This window comes from Zonotrichia leucophrys, chromosome 1 (genome assembly GCF_028769735.1).
Source record: "Zonotrichia leucophrys gambelii isolate GWCS_2022_RI chromosome 1, RI_Zleu_2.0, whole genome shotgun sequence".
Classification (NCBI taxonomy): domain Eukaryota; kingdom Metazoa; phylum Chordata; class Aves; order Passeriformes; family Passerellidae; genus Zonotrichia; species Zonotrichia leucophrys.
In genome coordinates, this window is record NC_088169.1 from 36,765,168 (window position 1) to 36,789,078 (window position 23,911).

The window sequence follows — 23,911 nt, forward strand, 5'->3', positions numbered from 1 at the left end:
CTCCAGTGCTGCCCGCAGGTAGCTCCCTCTGGCCAGAAATTAATGATAGAATGAAATAAAGGGGCAAGGTGCCGTGTCGTTGGGATACGCGGCGTCTGGAAATGAACTGTGTCCGAACCCCTTCCCCACGAAAATCTAGAGGGGAAGAAAGTCTCTGAGCAATCGCCAGAGAAAGGGGAGGGAATCCGCGGCCGGCCCCGGAGCCCCTCATTGCCCGCCGTTCTGCATCCCTCTGAAGGACTCCGCATGTTCGACTCTTCTTTAATTCAGACGGTCCGTGACTAATTGCCGCGCAACCAGATAAACTTAGAAAACTCACAGAAGCCGTGGGAAGGGCCGGTGGGAACCTAGCGCGGAAGCACCCCTGGGTCTCCATCCCAGCAAGGAACCCGCAGAAAGTTGTGCGCGGAGCTCCGCGCCAGTGGGAACACGGCCCGGCCCTTTCCCGCGCCGCGGCGCGGAGGTGGCCGCTGCCGCGCAGCGCCTGCAGCCGCGCTCCCCCGGGGGGCTGCGCTCGCAGCGGCGGTCAGGGTGAGAGGGAGCCCCGCGCCTCCCGGCCCTGCCGGTGATCTAGCTCTTTGAACGGCAGCGTACTTGCGAAACAATTTTAGCAAAGGCTGGGGTTTAGTGCTTATTTCTTTTATTTTACCCTGATTTCGCTCCATCTGGGCCTGCCGCGCCCCCCGCACAGCCCCGCTGTGAGTCACAGCGAGTGGACTCTCCCCGCACGGCGGGCAGCGGCCGCCCGCGGCGCGGTGGGGCCAGGGGGTGTTACCTGCCGGCCCGCTCGGCCGGGCTCGGCGCGGCCCCGCCCGCCGCTCGGCGGTAAGTGACAGGCGCGGCGCCCAACCAGCGCGGCGGCCCGCCGGCGGCCCTATGAGCGGCGGCGGCGGGGCAGCGGGGCCGCGCTTATATGGCTACGGCAGCGCGCTGCCGCCGGCCGCGCTCCTGCGCCGGGGACTCGCAGCGGCGGCTTCGGGGGTTGGAAGCGCCGCGCTGGGAACGACAGTGGCTGGCGCCGCTTCTCTTCCCTCGCTCCATTCCTTCTCCTCCGCGGTGGGTTGCGCGTCGGTGCAAGTCCCGCGCCCGGCGTTCCTCTTGCTCAGTCAGCCGCCGCGGCGCGCACTGCAGGTCGCGCAACGGGAGAGGGACGATTTGACGCTGCGACCCCCCCGCCCCCCCGTTTTGGTTTATTTTATTTTTTATTTTTGTAATCATTATTGTCCGTCCCTGTTTCTTTCCTTGCTCCGCTCCGTGGTCTTTGCCGGCGACAAGGACAGCAGTGCCCCTCGGGGAAGCCGGAGCCCTGCGGATGCGCCTCCCCGGGACTGGGGGAGCTGACTCGGAGTGGATTTATTGACTCGCGGTTGCTTCCGAGCTGCCCGAAACAGCCCGAGCTGGTGCCCGTGCGGATTGCAAACTGCGGGGAGCAGTGAGAGACATACAGGAGGAGCCGCCCGCCGAAGCTGTGTCCTTTTCCCCCCGACCCTTTTATTTCTCCCGCCATCCTTTATTTTACCTCTTTTTAATTTATTTTTTGTTTTACTCCTTTTCACGCGGGCCTTAGACACTGTGAACGCGTATGGCGCTCTGGATCCAAATGGGAGTTGGCAGTTTGAGTGGCATCTTCCAAGGCAGCCGGGAGACCCCCACTAAGAGGAAGGACTAAGGCGTTTGCTTTTTTTAATTTTTTTTATTTTTTTGCTATTGCTGTTACTTCGGAGGTAGCTTGGATCTGACCTCACAGGAGATATTCCTACATGCGAGTGGCATACATGACTCAGTAGATCTGCTTGCAGTTCTCGCCAAGTGCATCGTCGACCCTTACTGATTTTTATTTAATTTTTTTTGATTATTCTTTTTTTCCTATCAATCATCCCGGCTGTTGGGATACCGGGCACCCACCCTGCTGTTGCTGCTCAGGTGCGTGGGAAGGCGCACGGCGGAGTTGGCGAGGCTCCGGGGAGGGACTCGGTGCCGCCTGCGACCATGGCAGCGCGGAGGCGAGATGCCTCCGCCTGGAAGTACTGCTGGGGAGCCGTGATGGTTTTATGCAGAACTGCACTGGCGCGGTCCATCGTTTTAGACCCCATATATTGGAATTCCTCTAACCCCAAGTAAGTTTCCATCCCGCTCCCGCCCGCCGTCTCCCCGGGGACCGGCGCTGTCCTCCGTGCGCGGGGGAGGGACGGGACGGTGCCGCAGGTCGGCCGCGGCCGCCGGCAGACACGGGGACGGGCGGAGTGCGCTAGCGGTGAGCGGCGGCGGCGGGGGCTCCGGCCTGGCCGGCAGCGGGATCCGGCTCTTCCCGGGGCCGGTGGTTCGTGTGACGGCAGAGCTGCCCCGTCGCCCCCTGCCCCTGGCGGGAGGGTCTCGGAAGGGATGAGGGCGGACCGGGGAGTGGTGCGGCGGTAGCAGGATAAAATCTGCGGGCAAAGTCCGGGCTCGCCCGGGCTGGAGCAGCGGAGGAGCCGGGCTGCGCTGAGTTGCCAGGAAAGGGTGATACTCTCCAACTTCTCCGTCTGCAGATGCAAACTCATCCCATTGACTCCAGCGAAGTTACATCTGCTTATAACAGGGCTAAATTTGGTTGTGGAGTTGATGGTATCAAGGCACATGTCAGTGAGTAATGAACTAAGCATTACCCATCACACAACCATATAGTGTCATTCTTCATTAACAAACCCAAGCGAAAATGTACATGCCTTCCCAGGACCTCACTTTTAAAGCTCACTCTTAAGAGATGCGTTATCTTAAAAAAAAAACCGTCTTTACTTAAACTCACAAAATTATTGCTGTTAGAAAGAGGAACTTTTTGAAAAGTGGGCTGTTCTAAAGAAAAGTCTCAGGCAGTGATGTAAAGCTACTTCTCTTTTGTCTCCTTGAATTTTTGACGTACAAAATGGAAGTTGGCTTTGTTCACTTGTGAGAGCCTCTGAACTTTTGTGATTAGAATCACTAGTTTAGAGAACCAAAATCACGATAGGAAGAAGTAGAACTCTAATGAGTTAAGGGAATTTTAAAGCAGAAATGGGTGCATGGATGCATGCTCCATCTTCAGTTATATATGTTACAATTAAATCATATGTAATGTGTTAATTGAATTTAGCGTTTCCCATTAACTCCAGTAAGTACATGTCTTGTTTTCCCGGGGGAGTTTGTAGAGGAAATGTTAGGTGGTGATGAGACAAGTATGAATGGAGTATTTCCTGGATCAGAGATTAATCCTGCACAGGTGGCAGGATCTCCAGGAGTTTGGTGAAGATTTCAAAGTTTGAATTAGGAGTAGCATCTCAAGTTTACCAAGTTACCTTGCCTTACAGTCATCATCTACTGTTGCTTTCTCTAAATGAAAAAAATCGCTATAGATTTCTGCCTGTATTATTTTTTAATACTTGCTCTGTTTCTCTTTACCGAGAAGTTTCCTAATCTTTCTTAGAGAAAAAGAACTAAAAAAAAAAAAAAAACCAAAAAAACAAAAAAAAACCAAAACTGGCAGGAGCGCGCTGGACTGCTCAATTCCTCAATTCAGAGTCTTTATTTGTAATATTGATTGACAAATACTTATTTTGTGTATGCATCAGGTGGGAAGCCTGTTAAAATTTACCTCCAGTCACTGGCTCAGCGCTTGCATGATGTTGCACAGCTGAAGCCTTTCTTTGGCTTAAGAAAGGTACGGCGTCACTGGGGAGGATGAAGCGGCCGGGCCGGTTATAAAGCGGGCTTTATAAGGCTGTTTAGGCTCTCGAAAGGCAAAGGCTGAGAGCCGGGGTTGCATTGCAGGAGTGGGCCTGCTGTGCTGGTGGAAAACAGCCTTGGCTCGGCCTAGGAGGAAGGGGAATGCTTTTGCATGGCAGGCCTCGCTGGGTTTGTGCCTACAGAGGTCACTCTTCCAAAGCAGAAGAGCCGGCTGCTCGGGGCTCTCCTCTGCCAGCCCCAACCTGCTTTCGCTTCTTTTTTAACTTACCTTGATCGCTTCTATTAGCCATCAGTGAAACGAAAGCATCCGAGCAGCTGAATTCAGCCCATCTCACGGAGCCTGGGGATATGCTTCTTTTGTCAAACACGATTTGTGTTTCCATTTAGTTAATTCTAAACTGTTTGATTACAAAAAAGGTTTGAATGTTGTTAATGGTAGATCTAATGATAATATCTAATTACTTTTTCAACTTAAATGCACGCTTAAAAATAGGTTGTGTTGCTGATGTAATTGAATTTTCTTGAGTGATTCATTGAGGCTTAATCACCACAGTGAAGAAGTACACTATTAAAATTAGTCTTTTCAATTGCTGGGGCTAGTGATTTATAGGCCTCTTGGAGGCCTGGAGTTTGAGGAGGCTTGCAAATGCATTCCTGACACTGGTGAGGCAGCTCTACCTCTCCCAGCAGAATTTCTTACTAATTCTTCTCACACTTGTTTGCCTGAAGGATCCTGAATAATTTCTCCTTAGAGAAGGCTGTCCTCGCTCTGGATTCAAGCTGATTGTTAGCTTGGGAAGTAAAGCTGTTGAATAGATCTTGGCATGGTATAATAATAAAGCTCCTTTCTAAATTTGAAATAATAACTATCTTTGATGCTGGTTAATTTATTCAGAGAAGCTGTGCATTTAACTCTATTGAATGTCTCAAGGCAAAAATCTGCTGAACAGGTAGGCAGTTAAAATGGGAGAAGTTGTTAGGTTAGTATAAAGTATGAAATAATGAATTTTAGGTTAAGGCGAGCGTATAAACTGAAAGTGAGCGTTTTGCACTGAAGTCTTAAGGGTTATAATTTCTAGCAGGTGGCTGGAATGGAGAGCATGCAGTAGCTGTTGGAACACAGAGCTCCCCTCCCTGGTCCCCCCTTATCTTTTTAGAGATCTGCTTTATTGCCTTGACCAAATCATGAGATTGAAGTGACCTCCATAAAATAATCATACCTGTGATTATATTGCTTCGTTGTTTTAGATGGTCTTGGCATACTTTAAAGACTTATCATCTGAAGAACTTTTAGATCATCTGATCTTGAAAACACAGAGGAAAAATTACTCTAGGTTTAACTCCTGTTGACACCTTTTAGTGGGAGAATTTCTGCCTGTGTTGTTTCTGCCAAGACAAGCAATGTATGCAGATAGCATGGATTACCTCAGTTTCACCTCACAAGGGCTCTGCACTGCCTTTGACATGCAGGACCATGAGAAATGTTATGGGACACCTTTCAGTGAAGCAGTAGAGAAATCTCATTCAAAAAAGCATCGCCTATGTCTAAGCGTCACTATTTCCCTGTGTGCTATAGGCCAGCGATCAAACCGGGTCTCCTTAGTGACATGTGGAAGGTTATCCTCATAAGTGGTGCCTTTGACACTGATTAAGTTAGATTATATAGCTGTTTTTCTCTCCCTCTGATAACCAGTTATATATGGGATATTTCACAGCCTGCCTCTGAATGAATGCTAACATGTCAGAAACTGATAAAATAAACTACAATTGATGACCCTGCTAAATGTTCTATTCAGTAGCGTATAGACTAGTCTGCTTCTCATTGTATCTGAAATTCTTATTTTTGTAGGTAAACAAATGCACATTCACTACCGATTGAATAGCCCCTTGAACTATGCTCTGCAGTTTGCATTTGGGTTAATCTTGTCGGTTTTAATACAGAGGGAAAAAAAGGAGAAAGCACCAGGGGTGGAATTGTTAGTGCTTTCACATCCACATTCCTCACATTTTGTCAGGATGATAAACTGTAGGTAGTGGACAGCCCTTGTTTCACAGGACAGGCAAGCCAGCCAGAGCACAAAGAGCTTGCTAAAACGATATCACACAACATGTTTGGGAGGCTCTCAGCTAGACAGGAATTTATTTGGGGGTCCTGTGCTATGGGACTACACTTCCTAACCTATGCAATTACAACTTCAGGCTGAAGAAACAGGAGTGGAAGGTTAAAATTGTTTAAACACATGCTCCTAAATTGTACCCAAAACATAGCTGTTGACACTTGGCGTGCTAATAGATGGAGCAAATGGTGGCTCCCAGTCAGTCCATTTGATAGTTCTGGCATTTGTAGCCAGGTCTCTAAAGCACAGGTGAATTAGTGAAATGATTTCAGAATAAACTGAAGGCCGATTTCTTGAGCTGGTTATTTTCCCCAGCCTTTCATAGGTAGAATATAATTGCTATATTATTTATAGTAATTATGTTAAAGCATGTTATCTGTAAGCTGTGCTACGTTATTTCACTTGGTTTAATGAAGTAATTGCCTTTAGAAAGGCTGTGACTAAAAGTCATGCTAAAATCACTTAAGTTCTCCCTCTTCCCACACACATGAGAATGCCATCCTCTGGGGTTTTTTTTGCTTCCCTCTTTTTTTTTCTTTTTTTTTCTTTTTTCTTCCCTCTTACGTGTTTTATTGTAAGGAGATCACATTGCTTGAGGTGTGACACTCTGGATCCTCTCAAATTCGGCCAAGGTTGCTGGCATGGGAAATGAGGAGCTGCGGTGGCTGCTCTGGCATGCTGGCATAGACAGGCCTTTCAGCCTGCGCAGCAGCCACAGGCAGGCCTCCTTTGGGGACCTTTTTTCCTTTATGATCTGGTCTTCATGCATCGTGCAAACCTGCAGTACTTGAAATTGCTTGTTGCAAATGAGAAGAAAGTGTTCTTCTGAGAAAAAAAATAGTGATTAAAATGTTATTCATGTGTGCCTAATGTCTGTCTGCCTTGGCTTCTGACATAAAGAAACCTGTTTTTCTGGTCATTTATCATACATCTACATGGATTTGCTTATGAGCTCATTCTTTGTGAGGCGTTGTGGAAACTTACATAGGAATGTTAAACTGCTTGAAATATTTTGATTAAAATACTGAGTGACACAGTACGTGGACTTTTAACTGTTGTCTTGAAGGAGGGGACGTTTTTGTGGGGGGGTTGGGAAGGGAGCAGCAAGGGAGAAGAGTTTGTGGGGGAGTTGCATGAAAAAGCAGAGGAAGGGAGGATGGCAAATGGACAGTGTTAGAAGGGCTTGGAAAAATCTCCTGTGGCTTCATTGTCTCCTTAAAGCCAGAGAGCACAAAGACAAATGCAGTTCAGCCTTTCTCCCATGATGGAAAATGTAAACCGTTGACACAGCTCCCATGTTTAACTTGTTTAATTCTCATTTTAAATTCAGTACTATACCAGCCGTGTGAACTCTGAAGATTTCTTTAGTAATCCATTTTGTAGTTCCGAATCAAAAACAAAGTGAAAAGGTCTGACACAATTTGCTTTTATTTTTAGGCAAATCAACCCTGGTCATAGTTAATAAGGGGATTACAACCCAGACTAGGTCTTTACAGATGTAATGTAAATCAAGGGCAGAGTATAAAGAAACTGATCCCTTTTGATTGAAGTATGGTAAAAAGGCATAGAGAAACTAGCAGCAGTAATCTGATTGTATGGCAATAAAACCACCATTTTCTGTCTTTCAGATAAAAATAATGTGGTAAATCCATGCAGTTCATAAGATGTAAAGGCAGATAAAGGGTGATGCCATGGCAACATATAGATTAGCTTGATGTTAGAAATGACACGTCTCTGAAAGGGGTGTTATAAACTAAGGGCCTTGCTCCGGGCTGTAAGGTATTATGTGAAAACCGCACAAAACTTGGGGGCCGGGATTAGGAACTATGAAAGGCCTACTTGTGGCTTGGGGTGGTTGGAGCGGTGAAGAAAAGCTGCTCAGTTCTTGCTCATTGGTGGTGTATAATATGGTAAAGATAGATTTCATTTACTGCTTTTTGCCGAGATGGGGGCCGATTAAAACTTGAGATGGCTGCAATTGTGAGGTGTGGAAGATTCTCATTTTTAACTCCTGCCCTAGCAGCAGCCTTTCTGAAGAATTGGCTGCACTTGGGATTTGTTGCCTTAATCTATTTGGGCTTCGGGCAGGAGCATGCTGGCAAGGCACAGAGAACAGAGGGGAGAGCTGGTATTGGGGTTATCTGGAAGGAAAACAGAGAGCTTTTGATTTCAGCTGTGTTTTAGTTTGTGGTCTCCATCTCACACTCCATGGGAGCAGCAAAGATAAACATGCTGCATTGTCTGTGCCTAGGCCAGGTGATACTTTAGCATCTCTTGTGTTTCCTATCCTGCAATAATATAAAAGGAAAAAAAAACCCTGAAAAACAAAAAACCGAACAACCACAAACAAACCAGCATACATTCCTATTTACCAGTCAAGCTGCAGATAACTGAATGTTTCTGGCTCAGTCTCTAGGTGGTGTTTATTTCCGAAAGGCTGGCTGAAATCTAGAAATGAATGAGATAAGCATCTGCCTCCCCCCCTTCCCCTCCTCCCCAGCCAACTTACAATCACTGGGATGAGTAGTTTGCTGTCAGCCCCTTGAGTTTAGCCGGCAGACAATATAGCTATTGTTTAATCATTTATTTTAAGTGATCTGCAGCTGTAAAGGTAGTGATATACCTCTCCTAGTGCAGCTACTTGGATGTGGTTTTTCTTGCTTTTTCTCTTAAAGAGCTTTTAAATAGTTAATACTTGCTTTTCTACCCAACTGACAACCCTTAACGCCCACAACTTAAAGTCAGCATTACATTGCAAATCAGGGGTACGATTCAAATGAGAAATATCTACTTTATTGCCTGTTCATTTGTCTGCGAAGGGGGGAGAAGAAAGCACTCTGCATTTGTTAAGCGCAGTCTAGACACAAGGGGAAAAAACACCGAAGCCTACAATAACAGTTGTGTCTTTCTTTACTGGGAAGGAGTCTGGGATGAGCTCGGCAAAATGGAATTCATGCTGTTTGTTTGGCAGTGGCTTGGACACTTTTAAAGTGGATTTGGTTTGGGGTTTTTTTTTCTTTGTTTGATTATTCCAAGGTTTTTTATATGAAGATGTTAATTACATGCTTGACTTTATCATTCTTCCCCTATCCAATAGTATGCTGGAAATCTTCACGATTCTGACTGAAAAGGGGACTCCAGACCCCAAACTGTCAAGCTGCTGATGTGATTTAACAAATGAAAAATAAACAAGTGCATATAGGGAGCCGAACGGATTGGCAGAATTCACAGGACCTGAAGTGCTCAGATGGGTTTCCTGTGTTGAAACTTAACCTTCACAAATCTATAGCAAAAGATCCAATTCATTTGCTGAAATTCTCCAAAGCACAGGGGCAACCTCATCTAATTTACAGGCCGGTCACATTCAAGCACCTTGCATTCTGCATTTGACAATGATTGCTAATGGGCCATTCAACTAAAGTATTTGCTTGTTAACAGGGAACAGAGCATGATAAATGTCCAGCAAGCTTGCAGCCTCCTTCAGCTTTTCAAATGCAGACTGGTGCATATTTATGGCAGGCAAATGACAAAGGGGGAAGCTGAATTACTCTGGCCTTATGCTTTCTGTTCGAACAAGGGTTAAAGTAATTAAAGAAATAATGCAAAAACCGATGTCCTTTGTTTGCCCACCATTATCCAAAGTTTAGCTTTCGAACCTGCCTGTCATGTCACATTTCAGAAATGTCCCAGATAAGGCAGGACAGGTTTGGCCGGGCACAGAGAGAGATGGAGAATCATCTACGAAGAGCATCCTGGACAGTGGACCCCAGCTCTCCCTGTATCCAGAGTCTTTCCCCTCCAGGTCCCCCTCACCTTAAGGAGTTTTCACTGATAGAAGCTCGAAGGTGTATTTAAAACAGAGATGTTGTCAGTTTTCACTCCTGTTCCCTAAACGGGGAAAAAAACCCCAACACTGAAGCATGGACAGGCTTTGAGAAAACACGTACATTGAGCTCAGTATGTTTCTGGAAGCCAGGTATGAAAACAAAATGGCAGAACAAAAACCACTTTTGCATTGCTTCTCCACCCCCAGATAGACTTAAGACCCAAAAAAGATAAAACATGAGCACATAAATTTCCTAAACTTGAAGTGTCTTCAGTGTAATTTTGAATTATCTGGGTTGGGTTTTTTTTTTTGTTGTTATCATTTTTGTCTCTGTAAATTCAGGTTTAATCTTAGCATATCTAGTGGTCGTTCAACTTCATGAAAATGCCTCCAGTGACTTCAGTGAGTACTGCACGTCCTGCAAGCCTGAAAGGGCTTTACATTATAATTATTTTTCATTATAGGCAAAATTTAAACTTTCTTCTTATGAGAAAATTCTTTAATTTTACTCCAGGAAAGAGAATGTACAGATGATTTTTTTTTTCTGTTAGCTGTGATGCAGAGAACTTTCCTTTGATGTGATTATATACATTGTCAAAGACAGCAAATAAGGGCAGGACCTCTATCTTTTTTGGCAATCCTGGCCAGCCAACACCCAGTGTTTATTGAGGTATCAGCATGATAATTATAATGCAGCTGATTTAAACTTTGATGTAATAGTCTGTGCTTTCTTCTGGTTTTAAACATAAGTTCCAAGCCAAAAAAGATAAAGGTTGGTAGAGGATTGTGTTGCTAGGTGAATCATTCCTGATGCATGACATACACATAACTATAAGATAGGTTTCCTACCTGTAGTGTTCTTTTAAAAATGTCTCATGGGTGATTGCTAAAATAGGATTTACAAAACTTTGTTTGGTAGGATCAGAGCTTTGTATGCTTTAGAGGAAAGTCAAGTTTTATATGTGTCAACGGAAAACAAGAAATTATTTGGCTCGTTTTACACAGCAGGATAGGTTAGATGGTGAAATTATGTTAGGCTGAAAAATTTGTGATGCTGCAAATTGCTTCTCACTGTTTTCTTAGCTTCTGTTTGAATAGGGCTTTTATTTATATACCCAAACCAGAGAACAGCAATAGGGAAGGTGAACGCTGCACTGTAAAGAGAAATATGTTTTAAAGCTAGTAAGGGTGATTTGAAATTTTATTATCATTATTATTATTATTGTTAGTTAAAACCCAGTCTCACTTGAATGCTGTTTTATTTTGGATTGGGAGTTCTGCCAGACTCCAGCCTGTCAGAGCTAAGAAGACTCAAATCAAGTCCAGGCCTATTTCTGCAGCAAACGGGAATCCTGGCTCCTTGCCTGCAGATTCATTCAGGAAGACCCATCTGGCTTTTGATGTTCTCCAAGTTTGAAGCAGTTTGTTTAAGGAACCTATGCAGTGAGCACTGGTGGAAGCACACATAACTGTGCTTCTTCTGACTCCTCGTCAGTAGTGCATCGTTTCGCAGTTTCATTTTTGCTTGGTGCTTGCCATCTGCTTACCTACTGCCTGAGCAGCAGTTGGTTTCTATACCTGACTAGATGAAAGTGTAAATTTGGAGTTGGGAACATCTTGACTCCTTTTGAGGATTTGCAGTCCCATAGCATTCTCTGTCCACACTTCAGTTGCTTTCCTCATGTTTAATTAATTTCAGTTTAGTTCAGAAGCTGGCAGCTTAATCACTGCACAACCCTTTACCTTCAGGTTTTTGGGGTGTTTCTTTTTCCAGGGTGTTTTTCTGAGCTGAACAGATTAGCTGAACAGGGAAAGTCACATTGGCATACAGATTACTTCACTGCTTGAAAAAAAATATTGAAAAGGTGTAATCATTCTTTGCATCAGACAGTTTTCAGGCACCTTTCAAAGAAAACCAAAAGCCACATATTAGATTTGGAGCGTATTGTAATCTTCCATTCTGTGGATCAGTGTGTGACAGACACCAAGGCAAGCAGGACTGCACTGTGCTCCTACAGCCTGACTTGGGCAACTGTCCTTATTCAGAAAAGCTCATGTCGAGCATGTGCTGAATGCTGAATATTTTTGCTGAAGCAGGACGAATTAAGCATGAGCTGTCTTGAACCAAGGCCAGCGTAAGAGGTTTTCTGGGGTTGGACAAATACAGATCTCTCCAAAGCTTTGTTGCCTTTTTTAAAATCAGAAAATGTCAGAAGCTACATCCCTGTCTGCATTTGGAAAGAGACATACAGCTTGCCAGTAGTCAGTGTGTCCCTTGTGCCTGCTGGGAGGTCAAGCAGGTCTATCAGCTGTGCCTCTGGAGTGTGGCTGCACAGGTAGCCCTGCTTCAACTGAGTTTTCTACGCATTTTTTAGCTCACTGTTTGGTGTAATGCCAAACTGATCACTGAGAGAGACCTGAGAGCCCAGGTTTCCCCCTGCACGAGAGGGCCTGGTTTGTGAGGGGTGCACTGGCTGAGCCTCCCTGCAGTAGAGGCAGGGCAGTGGGCTAAAACTGAGTGGCTGGATCTCCTGTTAGCCCCAGCTTTCTGCTGAACCCCTCCAGTGGACTCTTCTATCTGGGGCAGGATTGTCAGTTGTGTCAAATGCACGTTTTTGATGTTTACAGAATTTTTTAAAGTACTCTGTTGTCAGTTTAGCTTCATTTCAGAGGCTCAGATGTAGTGGGCCAAAATCTTATTTCTTCATAGGTCAGATATTACTAGTGCCTAGCTGTGGCCACCTGGTTTTATTCTGCTTCTGCACGTCAGTCAAACCTTGGAAAAGTTGGTACTTGATGTAGGAACATAGGATCTTTGTGCTTGCAAGTGGCTTAATGTAAGAAGCAAGTGCAGACTGATTATAGGTCTCCCATTTGGATTTATGCTCAAGGCCATTTTCTCCTTGGCATAAAAATGATTTGCCAAAAAAGGATTGTTTGTTACACAATTCTGCTACTGATTTGGCATAACTTTTCCTGAAAGTTGTGAGTTAACAATTTGTTCTACTTCCAGTGTTTACTTATTCAGGCAAATGGTATGCAATAATACATTTTTTAACAACTGCAAAGTAGATGAAATTCTGTCTTTGAATTGGAGATACAATCACCGATTATTAATGTCTCATCAACTAACAAGACAGTCTCCGCCCTCTTTTATAGACTTTGCTTGGAGCATGTCTTGAAACAAGACTGTACAGGTGTGAGAAAACTGTAGTTAAGAGAAGGAAGACTGCAAACTTTGGTTGGCATCCTTATATTGTGGCTGACATAAAAAGTTTGTTTTTCTAACAGGAGTGGTAGAGAAGAGCACAGAATAGCACAGCAGTAGAACAATCTGGTTTGCACTTTTCAAAAAGTAGTTCTTTGGTAAATGCCAGCTTCTCTCTGTTAGCTTTCTGAAAGCGAAGGCTTTGGTGACTTGTGTAAGAAACACACATGGTTTGGTTTGACTTTCTGTTCCATGCTAACTACTGCTCTGCGTCGTTTCCATAAAGTGCCATCTCTTGGGTTTGGCACACCCTGCCTCTGTGAGCACAAGTCAAGTAGAGCGGTGGTTTTGTGTTGAGCTGAATTCATGGCACAGACTTTTTTTATTTTTTCTTTTTTGTTGTTGTTTTTGGGTTTTTTCCCCCCAAAATTCAAACCATATAAATACCTGATTATCTTTGCCATTAGAGCAAAGAGCTACTTTAATATTCCCAGTAGCATATTTTGAACAACAATTCTTTAATTAAAACAACATTGGTCTCTTCCTGTGTTTCATGGCTAGCAAATGAGAGAAAACACCAGTGTTAATATCAAAGGGAGTCAGTTTTCATTACAGTAATGGTTCAATTGTGCAATGCTGTAGGCACTGAAATTTAATATTATTGTGACTTGTATTGTAATTGTAGGATGACAGAGGAAAAATGGATTAAGTTTAAATGTAAGTGTACACAGCAACACATGGACTTTTTCAGTTGGAAGCCGAGGGTTGGTACAGGATGGGTCCCTCTCTGGCTCTGTCATAACGAATTAGTATTTTGTAAATAACTGGCCACTAGACTATAGATTTATTACCTTTTGCAGATCTATGTGGACACACACAGACATACATCGATTCTGTAGTGACTGTAATTGCAGTGCAGAGTTGCAGGACGGGTTTATGCCTCTAGGCTTGCAGGGTATTTGAATGTCTAGGCTTCTTGTCTTCACCTTTCATGGAAATATTCTTGCCTGCCAGTTTGTGAAGTTTTGTTCTGAAGGATACACCCATCCTTTTAGTTCAGGCATTGCTAACATATGCATGGCCTCAGACTGGAAAGCCCTTTGTCATCCTGATGAATAAACCGAATTCAAGTTACAGATGATCTTTGCTTTAGAAAATTATGCTAGAGACAACAAGTGTTAATGAGCAATATCCCCCTCTTTTCCAGTCACCCATAAACATTCTGATTGCAATGGAAGACAGCAATTTAAACCATCCATTACTGATCTCTCCCATGCAAGATTAAGGACAATGAAAGCTAAATGTTTCATTTGTTTGCAGTGTAGGCAAGTGGAAGATGTCCCTAAAGCAGTGCCTGGGAGTGTATTAGTGACTAAACATGATGCCCTGTAGTTTTACCCCATATCTTCACACTCTTCCTCAGATGTATGCTCACACTGAAACCTGTTCTAATGTTAAAGTGCAAAAGGGGGCAGTAAAGTGCTATCAAAAAAAATGTTTATTTTTATGGGTACTTTTTGTGGCAAAAGTTGCATTTCTCAATAGGCTTATAATTGCCATATTTAAGTAATGATCACAAGAATATCTTCTGTTTGAAAGGATTACAGACGTTGCCAAAGTGTATCATTAAGTCTTGTGGAAGTAGTGTTTGTCCTGTGTATTTCCATATACTTCTGTCCTTGAATGGAGTCCTGAAACATGCTACCTATTTGGAAAGAATCAAAGGCAGGAAACTTTCTTCAGATATATTTGGGACGTAGCTATATGAAGCACTTCTGAAAGAATTCCAGCTTTGCTAATCATCTCTGATTCTCATGTTGTGCATTACTTAGCGCCACATTTCTCGAGAAAGCAAAATGAAAAGAATGCTGAGGCTAGGGGTTTCTGCTTGAAGTACTGAAGTGTGTAGTGGTGGCATGGGTCAAGAGTTGGGCTCTCATCCAGACCCGCATGCATCATTTGTCAAGAGGTAACTAGAAAGAGCAACTAATTACAATGCACCTCCTGAGTGTTTTTTCTTTCAGAAATTTCTCAGAGTAAGCCATTTATACCGACTGGCTGCTGCTTTCCACTGCAGCCACTTGCAGTTTTTAAACTCTACACAGAAAGCACATTTCTGTTGAAATGAAATGAAACAAGAAGGAGCATGTGCTTGTGTGTTTCCGTGCTTTTGTACCAGAGCAAGTGAGCAATGATTCCATTTGCTGAAGCTGACTAAGTCCAGCACTGTTGTGAGGTTCATATTTCTGTAAATGCTGATGAAATGTTAATATAATACACTTTAAAATAGAACATTGGTCATACTCATCCTTTTTTTTTTTTTTGCTCCTTACTTAAAAGACTGTCATGAAGCACATTAGTGGTTCTTTTGTGGTAAGAGGAATTGATTTAGTAAATGGATCAGAATTCTCTTGTGCTTTAAGTACTTTAAGCAGAGCAGTAATGGCTTTCTGCATTAATACAAAAAGTTAATTGCTATTAATAGTCCCTTATGTGGAGGTCATATATGAAAACGGAATATAAAATCTATATATTTTTTTTTTAATCCTTAGATTTAGTAAAGGATTGGATTGCATATCTTTGCAACATTTCAGGCCTTATCCTTGTGGCAAATGTTCTGAGCCAGGTTTCACATTCTTGTGCAAAAAACCCATTGCACAGGAAAAGACAAATAAGTGTTTGCTCTCATAAGTTTTTTAAGGCAGGGAAAAACATGACCGACTTTTACGTGGGGAAACACAAGTATTTATTTCTGCACTCTGGATTTAGTAGGGATGGAGGGGTAAAACACTAGCTGGCTTGAATGTTTTACTTATGTACGTGGATTTTTTTGCTTTTTTTTTCCTGCGTGTGAGAGCCAAAGCAGCAAGGGAAAGGGCAACTTTCCAGCAAAGCTGAACCACCTCTGGCACGCGGAGATCCCATCCCTTTGGAACAGATACGCTGCCTAACAGCAAAACCCTTCTGGCAGCTGCTCACCAGGTGGCTGGAGGCAGGATGGAGGGCTGGGGAAAGGGGGCTCTTGGTGCCCTGCGTTTGTGGTCACTCCAAGATGCCATGATCCCAGCCTGAGATGACATGGTTCCCTGGAGAGGGACTGCGCAGTGACCTGCCTCTGCTGGAGCCCAGGACTGGGGTAGCCTTGAAGGGGAGTCTGTAGCATTTGCTTTGGCTTGCTTTCTTTGTGTGAAGAACGAGATCACATGTGTAACCTCACACATCACCGCTTTTAGGGAAGCAGATTTTCTCCTTGAGTGTTTCCAATAAGATGTGCTTGGTGCTGGCTTGCAGGTGACCTTCCATATACGTGAAGGGTGAAAGGGGTACGTTTTTGCAAAATATCACCTTGTGGCTGCAGGGTTTGTGCTCTCTCGAGTGCAAGGCACCTTTAGACTTGGGATGATCCTAAGCTGAATGGAATAAAAAAGTGTCTGTATTTCTGCAACAGCACTAGTCATAAGAGTTATTTGTTGAAGGAAGCTTGTGACAGATCCAGGAGACCAGCTAGGGCATTTTCTGATGTGTTTGAAGATGAATGGTGTCTGTGGGTATCTCTGTACAGTAGAAGCTCTGTTCCTTTAGAACTGTGATGTGATGGTACAATTTGACTGACAAATCCAGCAGGTCCATGTAAAAGAATATTTCCTTTGGAGAGAAGCATATGCACTCTTAAGCCCATCCTTGGTTTACACGTATTAGAAATCCCTTGTATTTTAAATGCTTTCCTCTAGTGTTTTGCTAAAGGTAGTGCAATGAATGGATAAATGAAATGGCTAGAATTTCATACATGTTCCTAATTCCCTGTCCACTAAAAATTTTGAGAAAACATAATAATGCCACAGAATCATTCTTGTGTTGGTTATTAAGATCTCACTTGCAAACATACTGCATTTTTTTGCCCTCCTGACGTAAATGGACATACTGAAACTGATGTCCGTAAGAATAGGTCCAGAAAAAGGCACCAAGACAGTGTCCATTTGCATGGCTATTTGTGGCACATGAAATGGTGGCACCACTGACATGTTGTGTCCAGCGTTGTGATTAAAACAATATAAAAACTATACCATTCCCTTTTTCAGCACACCGTAAGCATTTGGCCCAGGTAGTCTGAAAGGAGATGGGCTCTTTTAGAGGTGAGGAAGAGTGAGGAGAATAAGGTACCCCAAATCCTAGAATGGAGATCAGCTATGGTTTCAGGGAACTGTTTCAAAGCACTTGTGAGTTTGCTGTGGGTTTATTTCAGGGGAGCCTGAACATAGGTTTTTCCCTTACAGTAGAAGTGAGAAATACAGGACTTGCTGCTTTACCAACTCATGTTATAATATTTCATAATTTGGCCTTGTATAATGTGGTACTTGCCATTAAAGATCTTAAGGGATGAGCGTGAATATATTTGTTTATTTATTTGTTTGAATTCCTTTTAGTTTCTAGCCTGCAAGTCCCATTAACGCCAGCAGCTATTCCTTACATAAATTGTTTCATTAACTCCGTGGAAAAATGTTACATATAAATAAAGGTTAGCAGATTAAACTTCTTCAATTTTATTTAAATTCAAAAACATCCCTGTTTAGCATGTTGTGTAAAACTTTCCTGTAGTATTAAAATGATTTAATAAGACTGCACTGGTAAAGAAAAGTAGCTTCCAAAACTCACTTAAAAGAATTCTAATAATATGAAATGCTATGCGTTTTTTGCTCTCAAAGTTTCATTTACTAGTCTGTGTATAAAGCCAGTCTGTCATCTTGCTGTGTCACACTATGGTATTTTTTCTTGCAGAGATTTTGCAGAAGTATAGTGCCTTCTTCCTCACAGAATTATGTACGCATTTTAAGAGAGACTCCACATTAATCTTTTTTTGATGAAGCCTGTTTTTCTGTCTGTCCACATTAGTTACTGATCATATTCTCATTGAATTCATGTTCACTTAATCTTTTTAAAGTCGAGAGAGATGAGTCCTGTAAAATCACTGCTTCTGCACAAAAAGCATTTACAGCCAGGTGTATACCTTATATGCACGTGCATCTTTTTGTACATGGTATTAAATATGACAGAGCTTTGTGTAGAGCTTTTGCAGAGAGCTCTGATCTTTGGTTTCGGATTTTATGCAGTGCAGTGTTTATGGGAAACAGGAAACTGTTTTTCTGCTACTTCACTGAAATCACTAGCCTTTTCCTGAAAATTCTCTTTGCTTGCATCAAGCTGGTAGGACTTTTTTTCTTGCTTAAATATCTCTCCTGTGGAGTAAATGATATTTGAAATATGAATGTTGTTGTTTTCTCAGAAGTCAGATGATTAATACATATACTAATTAAAAAACATTCTTTAGACAGTAAGGACTTGATGTGGAATGTAATTCTGTATTCTGTTTCAGTTTGCAGTTTTATAAGTAACGGACTAACATACTGTGTTATTAGTATTCATGATATTTCCTTAATAAACTTTTCAATGAATAACTTTAGAGTCAGGCTCGTAGTTAAAACTTCATAAAGTTAAGTGGGTAGGATTCCCCAACAGTAGGTTTCAGGCTGCATTTTAAGAAGCGTCTTGATTGTTCACATTTTTAGGATTATTTTAGTGACATTAATTTAAAGCTAACTGCCTACACCAATTAGTTCGGGTAAGTTATTAAAGCACAGAAATTTGGCACTGCCTCTCCAGTTAAATATACAAGCCTTGCATCAAGTACTAACATGCTTTCTAAAATCATATTTATTTTATAATTACTAGAATATAGTTAAAGCTAAGTGTGCATATATATTTATAGTATATGTACATATATGTATGTGTCCAGTTTCACAAGTTGGAAAAACCCTGACAAAATATAGGGTTACATCACTCAATACTGATTAACAAAATCTCTTAAGAATTTATTTCTCTTAAGAATTTTTTCTGCAGGTAATTTTACAATTTCAGAATTTTCTGAAATTTTCTTATACTAAGAAATGATAGAATATTCTCAATGAATGAGTGTGGGCAGGTTAAGTTCTACTTTTTTTTGAGAGAGAGTTTCCCATTATGAGGTTAGGCAAGTTTGAGTGGTTATCATTAAGCAAGATTCCTTTGTAATTAATATGATTGAATGTGCTAAATTTCTCTAAACAATAAATCAATTCTTAAGAAATTCTTCGGAAACTAATATACTTTTTAAAAAAATGTATATAAAATTTCACAATCAAATTTAACTTCTTGAAGACTTTGACAAGTAAGGTTGCATTATTGCCAGAAACTGCTGCTGAGACTCAAGTGTGGTAGATAAAATCATTGAAGTGTTGGTTTGAGCAGGGAATGAACCACTCTGTTCCTAATTTCTTTTTGTGTCGCTGTGACTTTTTGGTCAAGTGCAATAATTACTTTAAAAAAGGTTTGGGAACTCTGCAAGGTGGTGTTATTTGATGAGCTGCATGACTAGTTGGACATGTGGGAGGGATTCACATCCATGGGCTTTTGCACAGATGTCAAATGTCGCCCACAATGCACCAGTTTAGGGCTGACAGTAAAAATGCCATCTGTATTGAAAAGTGCCAGACAGAAAGTGCATGAATTTCATCATACAGCTTATATGGTACTTAATATACTTTTCTGTGCTTTCTCACAGCAGGCACCAGGATTATTTATTGTGAGCAGGATTTTTCAAATGCTCCAAGAGTCTCTCTGTATCTGACTGCTGACAGAAATGAGTTGGGAAGCTTGCTAAGCTTTTCTCTTAAGTTTTTGTTGGGGTCCAGGGCCCTGTGTTGGTATTTAAGTTCTGCAGTAAATCATACTTAGAGCTGAAATTCAGAAAGTTAGAAGCTTTTTAGAGGAAGCAATGGTTCCAGTGCTGTCACTGTCATGACTACTTGGAGAGCATGTCACTGTCCCAAGCCATCATTGAAGTAACAGCCTCCACAGGATCAGTCCCAGGATTCTGGAAACACCTTGCTTCATCTGTATTATATCTCTGTTTTGACGTGGAGAAAAAAAAAGCTTTCTAATTAGTTGAAGGCACATTTTGATCAGACTTTTAAGGCCATTTTGTTAACTTAATTTTTATAGACACCATCCTGCAAACATTTCATCAGTCTTGATGCTGCTTTGGAATACTTAAGACAACATCAACGCTTGCTGATGTTGAAGAAATGAAGACTCAGGATTAATCCTGATGTTTTTTAACCTTCACCAAGGCTGAATATACATTGTCCTTTCTTTTTCTTTTTTCTTTTTTTTTTTCCCATAGAAGGTCTTCAAAAATAGGATCATAAAACAGTAGTCTTAATCCTCCTGACATTTCATAAATAGCTTCAGAAAATGCTTAGTACCCAGCAAATGATTTAAAGTCTTTATAAAAAGTACAGTAGCAAAAGTACTACACAAATGCAGGGATAATAATCATGCCTACGACTAATCAGCCACTGTAAGTTTTGTGGCTGAACTGAAATGCATGAGGTGAAACTTTTTTATTAACTCCATCCATATTTGGGCTTTGTTGTTGTAAGAAAATAAGGAAAGTAAATTGGAAAAATATCTCTCCTAGCAAAGGTCATGATCAAAACTGCAAAGTGTGGAAAAATTTCAATACAATCAAATTCTCAGATTAATCCTTGCATTTTAAGCCTTTTTTCTTCCCTAATCCCATCAGCGTTAGATCCTACAGGTTCAGACACTCAAGCAGAAGATGTACTGAGTTTAGTTCTAAAACTGTACAGACTTCAGAGTCATAGCAAGAATATTCCCTGCCATAAATTCTAACAAGTGCATGCATTTAAAGCTCTTGTAAAATGTAGTTTGAACTCTCTGTTGGGGACAGTTCTGTCCTCTACCTTTTATGGGACAATTCCTGGCTGAAACTAAGGCTCACAAGTGTGCCCTCTTTCCTGTAGATGTTTCTGAGGATTGCCTGGCATACCACCTCTCAACCCATCCTGTTTGTGCTCAGAGTTTGCATGGAGAACATATACTGTGGCTGCTACATGTATACGCACAAAGTCTAAAATTAGAATCAGTGTCTTTTGTTTCTTAGGGCAGATTTTAGCTTATATTATTGATAATGATGGACAGGTACATTTATCTAACCTTAAGAATTTCATATTTTTTATGTATGGGAATCTAACTTGATTAACTCACAAGCAAAGATTCAGTCCTTTGAAATCTCAGGTTTCCTATTACACAGCCCTGTTATATGAAGAAGAATTGCTGTCAAGAAGAAGTATTTGCAGCAGTGGGATCATACAGTGACCAGCCTTTGTCCTGGCATGCAGATGGGGGAATATGAGTGATTGTCATCTTTCTGATGCAGCAGTGCTGCACAGGAGCAAAGCTAAAATGGGGCTGTGGTCGGACAAGGTGGTAAAATCAGTCATAGGTGACGCAGGTCGGCTTGGATACTCTGTCCCTTTGCTTTTGCCTAGTCAGAGTTGATCGCTGAGGAGAGCCAAAATCCGAGTACATGCTGCTCCCTTGGGAATTTGCTGGCTGGGATCCTCCTCAGTTACAGGATCATAGAATTGTTCAGGTTGGAATGGACTTGTAAGAACCATCAGGTCGAGCTGTTGACCCAGCACTGCTGTGTTCACCACTAAACCACATCCCTAGGTGCCATATCTACGCACGCTTCTGGTTGTCCTTCAGCGGGCTGGTAACTCCGAGGATGCATTCCCACCTTCCCATTTGTTTGGCCATTTCAGCTTTCCGGAGGCGGTAGTCGCTGCATTCCTTTGGCATGTCTGAAAACTGGAGGAGGAGGCGCAGCTTTGCCCTGTCTCCACTTCAATCTCGGTTTGAACAGCCGTGGCCAAGCCCAGTTTCTGCAGTCTGGAAATTACACTGCACAGCACAAAAGAGCGCAGTGATTTATACATCAACAGTCGCTTTTCTTGCCATAACATTTCATTGTTCTAGTTCCCCAAATCTGTAATTACGCGTCTTTGTCCTGCTACATGCTGCTTCATAACAAATATAATTCTTACACTGGCATTGTGAGTGAAAATAATCCTGCTTCAATTAGCACAGATCATAAACTTGAATTGTGTGGAGCAAGCAGTTGTAAATGATGGATTCGAAATTTGGGGCGTTGCATCATGCTTTAATTTAGTGGGTTCTCCCCCACCAGTACTTCATGCTGGTGGCTCCTTTTGCCAAGCCAGAGGTTGGAGGTCACCGACGCCTACAGCTTTGTTCTGCCTGGGCCTTGATACTCTAATTTAAAGTTTCCAGGAAGGCTGCCTGTGAATAAGCTAGATTTACTACGTGTGCTGTTTAAATATTAGCACTTGGAGAAGGGTGTTCATTAGACAGGAATTGTTTCACTTGGTTTTTCAGGCCGATTCTCCATTAAGGAAGATCTTTGGAAAATGCTGGCAGGCAGGAAAAAGAGGAAAGAAAGTCTTTTAGGTCTGTGCATTCGAGTACATTGGTTGTGTTTCTGGCTGTTGTTCTAAAACATGCACTTCTTGGCCTTAATTGAAACAAATATGTCTTAATGGAGAGAGAAACAAACAAACCTGCTGTGGCTTTTGTCCTTGTGAGAACACGACTCCTTATTTTGTGCATGAATCAATACTATAAGTAATTATTTGTATTTTTCTTCCCTGAAGAAGTGGTCATATTTGCCTGTTAATTAATATGAGTAGGAAAGACAAAATACTGTGTCTAACTGCAAATGTTAAAGCTCCCTGCCAGTTTGTGTAAGAAGTCTTCCCATAATAAGAAAAAAAGCACACCTGTCTTTACCTACTAGCACAAAAAAAAAAAATCAAAAATGAGCTAAAATAATGACAGTAATGGTGGAATTTGTGAAGAGAAATCATTGTAGTGGAATGATCGCACTGTCCTGGATATAAGTGTTTTTCCTAGAAGCATGTGTGATCAGGTAGATCTCTGTCCATCGCAGAGATCTGTAAACATGGTCCTGGTTGAGTGTCTGGTCTGATGTTCTTTGTGTTACACTAGTAATATAACAATGTTTATCAGCATGTTGATATATTGTTAGTCTTACATTTTTTCCTGTCCCACATGGCTGTTCAAGGGGGTTGAAAGATTATTTTTGTCATTCTCCCATATTCAAAATTAGCAAAATATGTGCAAGAATAGTAGAAATACTAGCAAAACAGAATCATAGCTCACCAGGTATTGTGTTAGCTGCTCTGCATGGCTAAATGCAGTGCAAAAAACAGCAGTGCCTGCCAGAGAGAGATGTAAAATCTGCTAGTGTGCCCAAAACTGGGATAAGGACTAAAAGACTCAATCCATCTGTAATTTCCAAGATCTAAATAAACATCTTGTTGATATTGAATCAAGCCCAAGCTATTAAGATTTGGTTTGTTCAGTCTGTCATTTTGGTTTTGGAAACTGTTTATTCCTGTCTGTTCATGCAGTTGCTACTTTTCTGCATGCAATTTTATTAAATATCTAAAATTTTATCTCTTCTTCTCTTCCCCCATTCCCCCTTTTTCTTTCCTTCCTTTTAGATTCCTTCCTGGACAAGGATTGGTACTATATCCACAAATTGGAGACAAACTGGATATTATATGCCCAAAGGTGGACTCTAAAACTATTGGCCAATATGAATATTATAAGGTCTACATGGTTGATAAAGACCAAGCAGATAGCTGTGCTATTAAAAAGGACAATACACCTCTACTTAACTGTGCCAAGCCAGATCAAGATGTTAAGTTTACCATCAAGTTTCAAGAGTTCAGTCCTAATCTCTGGGGCCTGGAATTTCAGAAGAACAAAGATTATTACGTCATATGTAAGTTCAAACTTTCAGTTGTTCATTCTTTTAAATATAATTGTTCCTTATTTTGCATGCTGTCTTGTGTATTATAAGCAAACTACTAAGAGGAATATGAATGGGTTTATGTATTTTTTATCTGAAAATGATTTCTTGCCAGCATATTTTCAATATTGTTTCTGATTTCCAAAAGGTCTGTCTCTTTTTTCCTTGGTTTGTATAAACCACAATTGATTGTACTTCTATGCCTGTAAAAGGCTTTTTTTCCTTCTTCTTCTTCCTTTTTTTTTTTTTTTGTGCACAGTATTGTGTCCTGTATTTGCATTAGAAGTTGTGTGCAGCTAAACTGT

The 23,911-nt window shown here is 41.9% G+C and overlaps 1 protein-coding gene across 1 annotated transcript in view; it reads left to right on the forward strand.

The window, feature by feature from the left end:
• Positions 1-977: 977 nt before the first annotated feature.
• EFNB2 (ephrin B2) overlaps positions 978-23,911 on the forward strand; it is a 45,369-nt gene continuing 22,435 nt past the window's right edge. The window contains exons 1-2 of the mRNA XM_064711952.1: positions 978-2,117; positions 23,296-23,579. Coding sequence (XP_064568022.1) covers positions 1,990-2,117; positions 23,296-23,579 — 412 coding nt within the window. The 5' untranslated portion in view covers positions 978-1,989. The remainder of the gene's footprint in view (positions 2,118-23,295; positions 23,580-23,911) is intronic.